This window comes from Sturnira hondurensis, unplaced genomic scaffold, assembly GCF_014824575.4.
Source record: "Sturnira hondurensis isolate 20B ecotype Veracruz unplaced genomic scaffold, ASM1482457v3 Scaffold0007865, whole genome shotgun sequence".
Lineage (NCBI taxonomy): Eukaryota > Metazoa > Chordata > Mammalia > Chiroptera > Phyllostomidae > Sturnira > Sturnira hondurensis.
In genome coordinates this window covers 3317751-3331460 of record NW_028080496.1, presented here as the reverse complement: position 1 = coordinate 3331460, position 13710 = coordinate 3317751, and the positions used below count along the sequence as shown (strand labels likewise).

Sequence of the window (13710 nt, the reverse complement as noted above, 5' to 3'; positions counted from 1 at the left end):
CCAGGGGCTCTCCAAGGAGCACTCCAATGCCAGGCTCCCTTGAAGTAAAACTTCCAAGCGCAGCTACCTGTGAGAGGCCTGGTCCTGGCGGGCCAACCATTCCTGCCTACCTCAGGCCGGGGATTCTGTCCCACGGAGACCTGAGGGGTGGGGTTGGGGAGTGGAGAGGTAGCTGCCCAGCTGCGGCTCGGGCTCTCCCTGGCGAGAGCACCCTGGCCTGCCTGGCCCCACCATAGGCCTCAGCCCTGCACCAGGCGACCAGACACTTCCTTCAGCCCAGGGAGACCCTGAGCAACCAGGACACAGGCTGTTACTGTCCACCCTGCTGTAGACCAGGTCTATGGGGGTGGAGGTGTTCAGCTTGTCCCACCCCCTGGGGCTCCTCCCCATCTGCTCCCTAAAGCAGTGGGGTCCAACCTTTTGGTGTCTCTGGGCCACAATGGGAGGAGAGTTGCCTTCAGCCACACATTAAATACACAAACACTAATGGAAACTGATGAACCCCACCCCCAAAAAAAGGTTTTAAGTAAATTCACGATTTTGTGTTGGGCTGCATTCATAACAATCCTACGCCACGTGCAGCCTTCAGGCTGCAGGTTGGACACCCTTGAAGGGGACCCCGAAGCAGACAGACTCTGCAGTCCTGGCTCCGCCCCCTCTCAAGGCACGCAGACGTCACACGGGGCATCTCGCCCCCCCCCCGCCCTGCCGCCCCCCTCCCCGCCCCACGGGGTGCTGCCCCAAGGACCTGGGAAGAACGGTACCACCACACCGGAGAACAGGTCTGGTTTGCATAGTCAGCACGTTTAATCACTTTAAAACCTCTAACATTATCTCGTGTCCATTAAATAGAACCAACAATGCTGGGCCTGTTTAAATTACAAGGAAAAAAAAAATTGCTGTGCACCAACCCAGTATCTTACAAAACCAGCCGGGCTGGCCACAAGGGGGCGGGAGGGGGCACCCCTGGGCGGGTGGCTGGGTGCCAGGAGGGGCCCGGGGAGAGGAAGAAGAGGGCTCCCAAACAGAAGGGGGCTGATTGTCCTACTGGGAGGGGTGCGAAAGGCACGTCAGAAGAGCGGAACTTGGAGGGGGCAGGCCAGGCCAGTGCTTTCTCCTCCAGGGCACAGTGATGGAGGGGGCGCGGTGCCACTGCCCGCCCGCCCGCCCCTGGCACTTGGAGAACCAGCGACCCACGAGCCCTTGGCGCAACAAGCCCCATCTGGAACGAGGGCAACAGCCGCCCCTGCCGCCGCATCTCCCTTTCCGAGGGCGCCCCTGGACAGCCTCCTGGGGACTTGGGGCTCAGCTGCACCTCGCTCCCCCGCAACGTGCGGTGGCCCCCACCCCCCCCCGGGGCCAGGGCAGCCGGGGGCACAACAGGGTGGAAAGTAGGTGTGGGGAGGTGGGTGGTCCGGCTGCTACCCCCATTAAAAATACAAAAAAAAAAAATCAGCATCTAAAGTGAAATAATCACAGAGTGAAAATATATCCTCAAACAGCCCCTGAGATCCCCACAGGGGAAAGCAGCATCGGGTGGGAGTCGGGAGCGGCCGGCGGGGCCACGGTCCCTCCCCACCACCCACCCGGGGGCTCCGAGGCCGTGAGTGCCAGCAGCCCAGGCAGCCCCGGGCTCAGAAAACAGGGCCTTGGGCCCCGGCGGGAGGGGGGGGTGGTCAGGACGCCAGCGTGGGGCTGGGCGGGGCCAGCCGCGCTCCGCGGGCCGCCAGCTGTGGTGAGCAGAGAGACACGCACACACCCTGGAAGCACCTGCCTCGCCTTGGTCCCTTCCTTCCACCACTGCTTCTGCCTGAGGCGCCTCGGAGGTGGGCGCGCCGTCGGGGGATGCTCAAGCCCTTGAAGGTGGCCTCCTCCCTCACCTGCCCCTTGGTCAGCCTCCCTGCTGCCTGGATGGGGACCATTATTGCTTTAGAGGGACGGGGTAGAAGCCAGAGCTGCAACCGGGTCAGGAATCCCGAGAGAGAAGGGCTCCCCCTCTTTCCTCCGCAGGGAACTCTGGCTGAGGCCCGGACAACCGTGCAGAGCTGTCCCACGGGTTCACTCCTTTCCTCACAGAGGGCGCGCTGGGGGTGGGGGGAGGCCCTCGCCCGCCCCCCTGGCTGGTCCTGGGGCCCCACCCCAGGCAGCCAGGAGGCCCAAGGGTAGGGTGGGAAGCCATCTCTGCCCCTCTTGCCTCCTAGCTGGGGTCCAAACCCAGTCCCAAGATACAAAAATACTTTGGTGAGTTAAAAAGTGCCCAAGGGGGAGACGGGCTCGGAGGGGCAGCGGGGGGCACTCGTCAGAGGATGCTCTGGTCTCTGATAAAGGTGGTCCTCTCGCCCCGGCCCTCGTCCTCCTCCGAGTCTGAGGGGCACTCCTGCCAGGCCTCGGGGGGCAGCCCCTTGTAGGAGATGAGGCCGCGGTCCATGGTGTACACCTTCACCCCTCGGAAGCTGAAGCCCGAGCGCAGCTGCAGGACCAGGAAGACAGTGATGAAGACCAGGACGATGAAGGCGCAGCTGAGCCCGGCCACCACCTCGGGCAGGTGTGAGGGCAGCAGCCCGGCCCGTGGCCGCGGCTCCACCTCCACCTCCGGAGGCGGCCCGGTCGGGGGCAGCAGCAGCTCCGGTGACTCTCGGCTGGCCTGGCCTTGCCGGGAGCACTTCTGCTCCACAGGGTCCAGGAAGGTGTGGCCGGGGCAGGTGAGGCAGTCGGTGGGGGCTGGCCCCCGGCACGTGGCGCACGAGAAGTGGCAGGGGGCACAGACGCTGGCACGGATGGTCTCCACGTCGTTCTCCGTGCTGTAGTGTGTGTTGAGGACTTGGGGAGCGAAGCCTGGTGGGCAGTGCTGGACGCAGCTCTTCTCGTGCAGGGAGAAGCCTTCCTCGCACACTGTCCGCGTGGGAGAGAAGGCAGGTGTCGGCCATGCTGCCCCCGCGCAGGCCGCGGAGCCCCAGGACCAGTCACCACAGTCCCCAAGAGCCCCTGGCCCCAGAACCAGGTCACCCCAGAGGCTTCAGGCCCCTTTCCTCCTAGAGCACGGCCTTGGGGCAAGCACCCTCGTTCCTCCCCCACCCTGCCTCTGGCCCCACAGCCCAACGGCACCAGGTACTGACCCACACAGGCCTGGCTGGATGTGAGGGTCTTGCAGCCGCTGCTCTCGGGAGGGGTGGGCAGCCCCTCGGGGGCCGTGCCGTACAGCACGAGGGCGAACTTGGTCAGTGTCCCTGTTCCAGATTGAGGAGGGGGCAGAGTGAGCGGCGCTGGGACCCGGCATCCAGACCCCACCGGCTCTCCCCGCCCACCCCGGCCCTCACGCGCCCCCCATACCGTAGTTGTTGGCTTCGCTGGTGTTTTCGATCTCCAGGACCCACTCGCCAGAGGGGTCCTCATCCCAGGAATGGGTCGTCATGAAAGCCCAGTCATTGAACCCATCCGCAGAGTAGTCGTGCGGCCTGAGGGAGCAGGGAGCACACAGCTGTCTGAGGCCTCAGGGGGCGCGAGCCAGGGGGCACCAAGCCCACGCTGGGCTGGAAGTGCCTGCTGGCTCTGATTCCTCCTAGGCTAGATATTCTTAACCTGAAGATTCTGGAAACATGCAAGGGCACTGCGCACGGAAGGCACACAGACGTGGCACGTGAGGGGATTCCTGCAACACGGGGCAGCCCCACAGCACGAAACCGTCCCTGGGGAAGTGCCCATGGTGCCCCGCTGAGGGCGTCCGGCGACCGTCAGGGCCGAATGGGTGCAGGAACAAACGCACGCACGCACGCACGCACGCACGCACGCTCAGGGGAGAGGGCGGGCTGCGCAGGGGACCGGGCAGGCACCTGGCGGCCAGCAGAGTGGAGCGGGTGCCCATGGGGCTGACCAGGTGGATGGCCAGGTCGCCACGGCGATTGTAGGACAGGGTGAGGCGCGCCTGAACGTGCTCCAGCCGCATGATGTGGCTGGCCTCCCCGAGGCAGGCGGTCACCGTCTTCCGCACCTCCAGCCGCTTCCCGATGTCCCTGTGCAGACAGCGCCACGTCAGGCTGTGAGCCTGGCCCGCGGGGACCCGAGAACGCCCGCTGCCACTGTTCGGTCCCACCCGCTCCTCCCAGCCAGGATCCGGCACTCACCTGGGCTCAGTGAGGATGTCAACCACGCATTTCCGCTGGGGGGGCACTGTAGTCCAGTTCTGGGCCAGGGCCACCATGGCGCCCGCATCCAACAACCCATAGCCATAGGAATGGCTCACTGCGGGCAAGGGAGGCGGGGTCAGCACAGAGAGCTCCCCGCCGGCCCCGACCCAGCCCACGGGGCCGCCCAGCCCTCGGGGCCGCCCAGCCCTCACCTTTCCGGCCCACACCATTGGTGGACCAGTCGTTAGCATTGAGGTGTGCTGGCTTTGAGGTCTGCACCACCAGGTGCTGCATGTCCCGCCAGGTGAGGTTCTTACTGTGAAGGAGGGAGGGAGAGCCAGGGCTCAGTCTCTCCGCAGAGAACCTGGAGACCCACGGCTGCCCTGCAGAGGGCGCTGGTGGGGGCAGGGCCGGCCCTGCGCTCCCCCCCTTACTTGGCCTCCAGGGTGAGAGCGATGATGCCAGCTGCCAGGGGGGCGGAGGCGGAGGTGCCCGTGTGAGATTCGGTGCACTTCTGCCGCAAGTCCGTGGTCACCTGCAGGGAGGACATGGTGTGGAGCCTGGGGTGAGCGCAGGGGACCCAAGAGGCCCTACAGGCCTGCCCTGCAGGCCCTGAGCACCACAGGTGGGGCGGCGGACCATGGCCGGGACACCAGGTCCCAGGGCTGCCTCGCCGGGGACAGGCCAGTGTCTGGCCCTTTCTGGGCCTCAGTTCCCAAGGAACAAGAGAAACTGTGCTGGAGGTTGGATGTCGTTAAGAGTGACGTCTGTTTTTAGGGAGGGTCTACCCTTCCCGGGGGCCCCACAGACCACCCCACGCCCCCCAGCTCCCACCCCACGATGCTGCTGGAGCCCCCATCACCCGGCCACGTGCATGTGGGACGCAGATGGGGCTGCGCGGAGCCAGCAGGCGAGCCCATCCCCCGGCCCCCACCCGGGGTAGGACTCACAATCTGCTTCTCGTTCTGGTTGCCGCTGCTGTAGGTCGTGGCCAGCGTGGAGGAGCAGGCCTCGCTGTACCAGGGCACGTTGCCGAGCTGCGTGGCGCTGCTGATGGACAGCGTGTAGATGCTGTTGGTGTAGCCGTCGCAGTTGCAGCTGTCGTGCTCCCGGCCCCCGTTCCCCGAGGCCCAGACAAAGATGGAGCCCAGCCCCCCGCGGCCCTGTGGACAGAGCGGGCTGGGGTCACTCGAGAACAGGACTTGGGGGAGGCCTGACGGGAAGAGACACCACGGCAAACTGGGAGGGCTCGGCCTTGCTCTCGCAGACCCTCTGTCCGCCCTCCGGCGCCCGGTGGGTCAGGCCCACACGACAGAAGTCTGCCCAGGCACGAAAAACCAGACTGGGACCACCACGGGGATGGTCAGAGTGGTGACTCCAGAGGGCGGAATTATGGGCGACTTCGATTTACTTTTCTCTTTCTCTACCCATCTAGCCCCTTACCATTTTAATGAACACACTTTGTGTAAAGTTAAAATTAAACACAAGAGTAAATAACAGGAACAGAAAACACAAGGAAGAAAGCCACGGAGAAGAGAGTGCCCGGCCGGTCTGCCCACACAGGCCAGCCTGGCCTCCCGCCTCACCTGGCTGACCCCCCGGAAGAAGGCCTCCTCGGCGAGGCGGGCTGGCCCGTCCACGGTCTTGCCGTCGTCCTCGGGGCCCCAGCTGGCGCTGTAGATGTGGATGTGGTCGGGGTTCAGGCCCAAGGAGCGTGCCTCTACCGCGTCCGTCACCTCGCCGTCCAGCATGCGCACCCCTGGCCACGGAGGGGGGCAGGGTGAAGGGTGCCGCACGGGTCCAGCTGCCAGGGGCACCCTCTGGCCCGGCACCCAGAGGATGCGCAGGCGGGGAGAGGGGCCAGTGCTCTCTGGGAAACCCAGAGCCCTACCTCCCCAGCCTGCCTGTTCCTCCCACAGGCAAGACGCGGGGAGGGGGCAGGGCACTGCTGGGCTCAACCGCACGTTCTAGACAAAACACGTCTCCGGGCTCCCCAAGCAGCGTGGTGCTCAGGGCCTGGCATACAAGGACTCGGGATGGGTGGTGAGGGTGGAGAGAGGCTCTCGCTAAGAAACACGCGCCCACCCCCGGCCCAGGGCCACCAGCGCTGCTGGTTCGGCTCTCCAAGTCACTGAGAACCTTCTGCGGAACAGCCTGTGTGTCAGAAGCACGCTGAGTGGGAAAGTGGCGGGCCCTGGGCGTATGAGAAGGGGGCAGACCAAAACCCCACCCAAAGAGCCCTCCCGAAGACAGCAGCCCAGGCGCATACCCACCTCCAATACGGGCATTGTAGGCCACACCCACGCCACAGACGCCGTTGTTGGCCACCGCGGCCACTTCCCCTGCACACCGGGTACCGTGCCTGCAGAGCCGAGAGCACATGAGTGGAGGGGGACGAATTCCCTTCACCCGTGACCTGCGTCCTACGCGTCCCCTCCCACACGTTCCACTCGGTGTGTGGCCCCCTTGGCTCTGGCCGAGCCTTCCCTCAGAGCCCCCAGCGGAGCCAGGACCGCAGCACAGACATTGGCCTCGCAGGCAGCACGAATCGGCACCCAGGCTTAGCCCTGCTTCCTCGGGGGAAGAGCTGGAGGGAGGCGGGGGCCAGGGGCTGTGGCTTCTGACCTGTTGTCATTCATCTGTGTGTACCGAGGCTGTGGGTCAGGGTCCTGGTCATTGACATCGAAACTGGCCCCAGGATCCTGGAAGGGACATGGTTATCGTCAGGGGCAGCCTAGTTGTGCTGGTGGAAGAGGACCACCCCTAGACGTCCTCACCGGGGACCCCTGCCGCCCACCACGCCTGCTCACATAATTGCCTGCCAAGTCTGGGTGGTTCTTCTCGATCCCGTCGTCCAGGATGGAGACCACAATGCCGCGTCCCGTGTAGCCCTGGGCCCAGGCCTCCTTCACATTCAGGTCCCGCTGGGCGGCACCAGACTGCAAGACACCCACCCCCGTCACCCCGGCACTCAGGAGAGGGGGTTTGGCTGTATGAGGTTAGGGTTCCTGGAAGAATCCCTTCACCTTCCCCAAGCCTCCTTCTCCGCCCGCCACTGCTCCTGACATGCTGCCACGGGCGTTCCGGGCTCCGTGGGAGTGTCGAGAACTCTGGGCGGGCACCCCTCCCCTGCCCCAGGCTTAGCAGACCGGGCTAGGGGGTGACTGCTCCGCAGACGCGGACAGGCAGACCGAGAGGAGGCCTCAAAGTCGGCCTCACCCACCTACAGGGCCCCTCAGTGGATGGACCTGAGCAGGACCACCCAGGGACCCAGGAGGCGGCGTACCAGGTACCACTGCTGGGGAAACTTGGGGTCTGTGGGCTCCTGGTACACGTCCCGTTTGGTCCGTCGCTTTGCCACCTGTTGCTGCAGCCACCGGACCTGGGGGTGGGGCGAGACGGTGTGGGTGGCGGAGGGAGAGGGGGAGGGCAGCGCTCCTGAGAGCCGGAAGGGAAGGGTGGAGCAGGAGGGGCCGGGGCTCACTCACCTGAGGCTCTCTCTGTAGCTGGCTGTGCCGCAGGCGGTGAGGTGACAGGGACCGCTTTGTCACAGCTCGATGCCAGAAGTGGTAATAGTCACCGAAGATCTGTAACAGAGCAGGAGGGCTACGCTGGGCTTTCCATCTGTCAGTCCCCAGGGAGGTGGGGGACCAAGGTGGCAGGGAGGCACACAATGGCAGGGGCTGGTGGGCACCTGCTCCCCCCCAGGACGTAGCAGGAAGGTGCAGGGAACCGAGGGGGGCTGTCCCTTCCGGGGTCCCACTGGTCCTCTGAGCAACCCACAGAAAAGCCCCAGGACAGGCCTGGCCACTGCGCACACCCCCTGGCCGCCCAGAACATGCCCCGGAGGACACAAGCCCGACAGCTCCTGTTCCCAGTGCCAGAACCTCCGCCCTCCCCAAGTTATGCGCCAGCCCCAGGCCAGCAGGCAGCAAGAGAACCTACCTGGCCGTGGTTGAGGAAGCCATGCTTGCGTGCCAGGCGGTCAGCCACAGCCGGGCCTCCGGAGATGTGCACGGCCCAGGTGTTGGTGAAGACCTGCTGGCCATGGGCACTGGCCACCAGCAGGACCAAGGGCACTGCTGCTGCTACCACCCATAGCAACCAGGGCCTCAGCTCCATCGGGGGGAGAGGGGGCTGGGACCGAGGAGCCCGCGTCTCCTTGGCCTGGTCACAGGGCCTCGGCTCCCACGTGCCAACACACTGCCTGCGGCCCGGGGCTGACTGGCGGGGGCATGGGGCTGAGGCGGGCCGGGCTGTGGCGGGAGGATGAGGGCCGCCGGCTCTGGGAGGGGCAAGGGAGGAAAAGGCGGAGAGAAGAGTCAGTCCCTCAGTCACGAGCTAAAGCTGCCTTCCCACCCATGCGTGCCTGCGGATAGGCCAGAAAGGGGCTCTGGAGGAGAGGGCTGAAAGCCCAGCCCCCCAAGGTCAGCTGGATAGATGGGCAGGGGGACCCTTCCACACACGCAGCTCCCAAGCCTCTCCCGACACAAGAAGATGGGGCGAAGAATATCAAGGCATGCCCCGGCTGGTGTGGCTCGGTGGACTGAGTGCCAGCCTGTGAACCAAAGGGTCACCGGTCCATTCCCAGTCAGGGCACATGCCTGGGATGCAGGCCAGGTGCCCAGATGACGTGTGAGAGGCAACCGATCGATGTACCTCTCACACATCAAGGCTTCTCTCCCTCTCCTTCCCCCTCCCTTCCCCCTCTCTCTAAAAATGAATAAGTAAAATCTTTAAAAAGTAGACATCAAGGCTTGACTCACTGAATAAACGCTCACCAGAATCAGAGTGAAAGGATGGGTTTTTGTTACAAAAACAAAAACCAGTTTTGTTTTCCAAACACTATTTATACACGTATGTTTCTACATAACCGCAAAACAAGATCTGGACGGACACACACTAAAATGCTGACGATGATTCTCTCAAGATGGTGAGAACTACGAGTGCTTTTATTTGCTTCTTTGTGCCATTGTGTGTTTTCCAAATTACCAGGCATGTTTGATAAAGGAATAAAATGTTGGGTTTTTAAAGTTCCTTAGTAGGCGGCCTCTACGCGGCTCACGAGGGTTTTCCTGGTTCAGCAAAGCTGACCTACCCCCAGAGTCATCTGCAGTAGCACACAGCCCCTGGGAAGAAAAACGGGGTGACCCTAGCTGGGGTGGGGGCTTTGGGGGCTCAGCCCAGGGATCGCGTTGGCCTCCCCTCCCTCTATGGCCCAGACCCTTGGCCACCACCAGAGTCAGGGGCCCAGGTTCTTTTTCAGTTTCCTGGGGAACGCTGGGGCCGCCCGGCCCTCTCTGGCCAGGCCGGGAGGCCCCCAGCAGCTCCCCCAGCCACCCCCCTGCTCCCTGCACGCCCACCAGCCTTGCGTAATGCCAGCGAGTGGGGAAGCCAGGGCAAACACTGGCTGCTGAGCCAGGAGCGCCAAGGTGAGGCTGAATCAATAGCCCTCGTGTTGTTTTTCCTCCTTCAGCAAACACACTGCAGGACCTCTCTACCAGGGGCCACATAACTGTCCCCACAAAGTGCCCCTAGCTAGCCAGAAGCCAAGCTCCTGGGGTGGGGGGGGGACACGCCGAGGGAGACCCTGGCTGGGCTGCAGAGGCTACCCCATGCCAGTGCCAGGGGCTGCTCACAGTGCCCAGGGTGCCCCCACGCCCCCTCCCGAGGCTCACCCCAGGAACCCTTCACTTCTCTGGGGCTGCCCGCAGGCACCACCAGCCTCCCCAGCGGCACTTCTGCTCTGGCTGCAGCCCTGCCGTTCAGGCCGGGGGACTCAACACACTGTTCCTGGAGTATTTTCAGTTTACACCAAAATAACCTGACAGCTGACAGCAGGAGGCATCCACAGGCAGAGCTCCTCACCCCTGAGGGGCAGAGTCCACAGGGCTCCTGGGGGCAGGCCGGGAAGCCATAGCCCCAGGATGCCTTGGGCGGCCAAGTTCCAGAAAGCTGGGCAGCCAGACCTCTGGCCTTAGGGGGTGAAGGAACCCAAAGCTCCTCAGTTAACAGAAGATATTGGGGCCGCGGGGGCAGGGACAGATGGGAGAGAGGCCTCTTCTCCCCTCCTTGCCACCATGATAGCTGCCTCGGGTCCAGATGTCATGCAAAGTCACCCCCTCACCGACCACAGGGCTGTGCGCCTGACAGAACCACCAAACTAAGACTCGGTTCCTCTGGGTCTGGCCCGGGTTCCGGCTGGCTGTGGGTGGAGCGGCAGCTGCTTGGCGTTAAAGGTGATTAACCAACTATTTAATTACCTTGCAGCACCCGGAAAGAAAGCAGGCTTCAGGCACCACCGAACAATCCCCCGAGCAAGGGCGTGCTCGCTGTGCCTGCCTTCCCAGCTGTGGCGGGGAGGACATGGCTTCCCCAAAGCCGAGATGTTCCCCCAGACAGCCCTGCCTCAGCAGCCTGGAGGGAGCGAGGACCCCCGTTTCCCCAAAGAGCAGATGCTGAGAACAATGAATGAATGGGCTTCTCCCCACCCCCATCCCAGACTCTGACTCACCCTCTGAGTCCCGGTTCTTGCTGTATTTCCAGCCTTCCGTGATGCCCTCTCACATGGGACTCAGCTCCCAGCTGTGGCCAGAGAGGGCTGTGGGCGCACCTCATGGCTGTGTCCTCCCTTTTACCAGCCCCAGGAAGCTCCGGACACAGACCGCCTTTCCAAGGCACCCACACCAAACCTACCCCGAGGTCTGGCTGCTGCTTCCCAGGCCCTGGGGTCTGGCGTGACCAGGGCTGGCTGGGAAACCCGATCCGGTCTCCCCTTCCGGTCTCTCCTACCAAGCCAGGTCCAGTTACAGACACTCACAGGCTCTCCTGAAATTGTGACCTCTAGTCCCCACTCCACTCACATCTGCTGAGTGATCTTAGACAAGTCACTTCCTCTCTGAGCCTCAGTTTCCTTGGTGGTGAAAACTGCTAACCAGAGGTTTTCAAAGTTTTCTTTTTTTTTTAAGCCACAGAATGCTTAAAAAAAGAGAAAGAAATCAAATCTTATATGGAAGCCCGGTTATAGTAAATAGTAACGCTGGGGCCACTGTGGTCGAGTAGGCTCAGGCTTGACTACTCTGCTGTGCCCTGTACACACCTGGCCGGGGCAGCTGGCCAGCCCTCACTAGGCCCCATCGCCCACTTCTATCGCACTGCCCAAGCCACAGAGACCCCAGCACTCTCCGGAGAAAGAAGGTCTGGCCCCCCCACCCCAGGGTCAAGGAAGCAGGGGACGGAGAGAAAGCAGGTTTTCATCTGACGGACTGCTGTCAGACCCGTGTGGCGAGCAGGCCGCCCCTCACTCCAGCCACCCGGCGCGAGCAGCGGGGGCCTCCGCCAGGCCTCCCTGGAAGACGGTCCCAGCACCTACCTGAGCCGGCCTCCCATCGCCGCCGGTTCCGCACCTGAGTCTCTGACCGCCCAGGTGTGCGGGCGAGGCTGAGGCCCCCGCTGGGAACCACCCCGCGCGCCCCCTACAACTGCAGGTCCTCCCTCCCCAGACGCGGAGGAGGCGAGCCAGCGGCGACCCTCGGGGGACGGCGGGGGGGCGGGAGCGCCCATGCCTCTGGAATTCTCTCCCCATCCCGCCCTCTGCGGGGCCCCGCGGCGCTTCCTGAGGTCAGAGGGCTCGCCCGGTCCCCAGCGGAAAAGTACCGGCGCGGGCAGGGCCGGGGCCGACGCGGGCGCGCGCTCAGGTGGGTTCCCCCGGCAGAGGGCCCAGTCCGGCGGCTCCCCGGGGCCCAAGTCCCGCTCCCCAGGCCACGCGCCCTCGCCTCTTACCTTGGGGAGCCCAGGCGGGGAAACTTTTCCAGGCGAGCGCCGCGGCGGCTCGGGCCCCCCTCGGCCGAGCAGAGAGCCCGGCGGCGGGGCCTGAGCTCCGCGCGCTCCCCGCGCCCGGCAGCAGCGTCACCGCGCGGAGGCGGGCGGCGCGGCGGCGCAGCCTCGGCCCGGCCCGGTACCAGGGCAGGGATCCGCCTGGGTTCGGGCTCCGGCGCGGGCGGGGGCAGCGGCCGGGCCGCGGCGGCGCGGCTTGTTTACTCCGGCCGCTGTCAGCCGCGGCGGCCCGGGCTCCTCCTCCTCCGCCGCCGCGCCCCTCCCCCGCGCGGCGCCACCTCCGCGCTCCCGGCCGCCGTCTCCGTCCCGCCGCCCCGCCGCCGCCGCCGCCGCGCCGCCCATGCCGTCCCGGCCCGCGTTGGAGGAGCGCAGGGCCCCCAGCCGCGGCCCTATGGCCTTCCGGGGCTCCCGCCGCTCCTGCTCCGGGCCAGCAGGAAGCCGGGCCGGCGATCTCAAAGCCCTCGCGGGCGCGTCCCCCAGGCCCCACTGCCCGCGCCCCGGGCTCGGCTCTTCCCTCCGCGAGCTCCCCCGGCGGGAGGCGCGGGGACCCGAACTCGTAACCGTCGGCCTGAGTTGGGAAGAGCTGGAGGAGCCGCTCGGAGCCCAGTCTCGGCTGGATCCTGGGGCACGACTTCCGTCCTCTCTCCGACTTCCCACTCCTAAACCGTGGTTTGGGCGCGACTGGGTTAGGGCTGTGGATAACTGATCTGGGGCACCCCACCTGTGATCGAACTTCACAGCAGCGGGCAAACCTGGAGACCTACGGTCGGAGGGGCCAAGATCTCATTTGCGTGTGTATCTATGCAGACAGGTGGATAAATAGAAGAAGCCTCCGCCTTTGCATTTAACTGACGGACGGCAGCAGACCAGTCACTTTACATTATCTCCTTCTTATGTACATTATTTAATCCACATAATCCTTTCAAGATGATGTTAATCCCATTTTCCAGATAAAGAAACTGAGGCGTCTGAAGTTTAAATAATTTGCCCCAGATCTCAAACTAGCAGGCCTCAGAGCCCGGAAGACATGCGTGGGGCTTCAGCAGAGCCTGGATCCCAGTACTTGCAACATGCCAACCAGCTCGGCTCCCTCCCTGGGTCCCTGCCCTAGAAAACGTCTGTGCTACTTGGCGAGGATGCCCCAGCCTGAGCTGTGAAAGACACGAGAGGAAATGTGGCCAAGAGCTCCCGGGGCTAGGTTATTCGAAGGTCGCAGAGCGGTCCCTGCCCATCCCTTCCTGTTCACTGGGAGATAACCTGGCTGCACTGTATTAGCCTGTGGCCTTCTCAACACAGGCTCCGGGATAGTGACAAAAACGAAGGCAGCCGACTGCTTACTAGGAGCCAGTGCTGCTCTAAGCTCTTCCCAGGGAACTCATTCCTTCCTCACCCCAAGCCCCAAGACGTGGGTGTCATCCATTTATTTTCCTTTAGGCACCTTTCCTGTGTCACTCGATGTTCTACACAGGATGAAATGAAGGCAGGTGTGAGGGGATACTCCTGGGGACTCACTATGTGACAAGTCAACCGGCAAACCTGGGTTCAAATCCCTGCCGCGCCACTTTATGCCGCCTTAGACGCATAGCTTAATATTATCTGAGCCTCTATTTACCCCTCTAAAATGGAGATAATCCTCGGCGTACCATTTGGACACCCTTACTTACACATACCGCAGACACCAGAAACTTGGGGGAGAACAGGGGCCTGAGAGCTGAGCTGGGAGACAAGTCTGGGAGCGGGAACGTTCTCC

General features: G+C 63.9%; 1 protein-coding gene across 1 annotated transcript; it reads right to left on the bottom strand.

Annotated features, from left to right (window-relative positions):
• Positions 1–783: 783 nt before the first annotated feature.
• Positions 784–12186, bottom strand: FURIN (furin, paired basic amino acid cleaving enzyme). The gene is made up of 16 exons (XM_037053575.1): positions 11907–12186; positions 8070–8409; positions 7613–7711; positions 7411–7506; positions 6935–7063; positions 6750–6826; positions 6398–6486; positions 5711–5883; positions 5075–5287; positions 4559–4659; positions 4337–4440; positions 4122–4239; positions 3831–4010; positions 3331–3455; positions 3117–3227; positions 784–2892 (listed from the first exon to the last, which is right to left on the bottom strand). The coding sequence occupies exons 2-16, from the start codon at positions 8244–8246 to the stop codon at positions 2300–2302; spliced, it is 2385 nt and encodes a 794-aa protein (XP_036909470.1). The 5' UTR covers positions 8247–8409; positions 11907–12186; the 3' UTR covers positions 784–2299.
• Between the last annotated feature and the right edge of the window lie 1524 nt (positions 12187–13710).

What these genes read in the sequence shown, in the direction of transcription:
- FURIN (XM_037053575.1), bottom strand. Translation starts at nt 8,246, where the DNA reads ATGGAGCTGAGGCCCTGGTTGCTATGGGTGGTAGCAGCAGCAGTGCCC. An exon ending in CTACAATGCCCGTATTGGAG is followed by an intron (nt 5,884 to 6,397) that starts GTGGGTATGCGC and finishes CTCCGTGGCCAG; the next exon opens with GGGTGCGCATGCTGGACGGC. An exon ending in TCCACTCTGCTGGCCGCCAG is followed by an intron (nt 3,456 to 3,830) that starts GTGCCTGCCCGG and finishes CTGCTCCCTCAG; the next exon opens with GCCGCACGACTACTCTGCGG.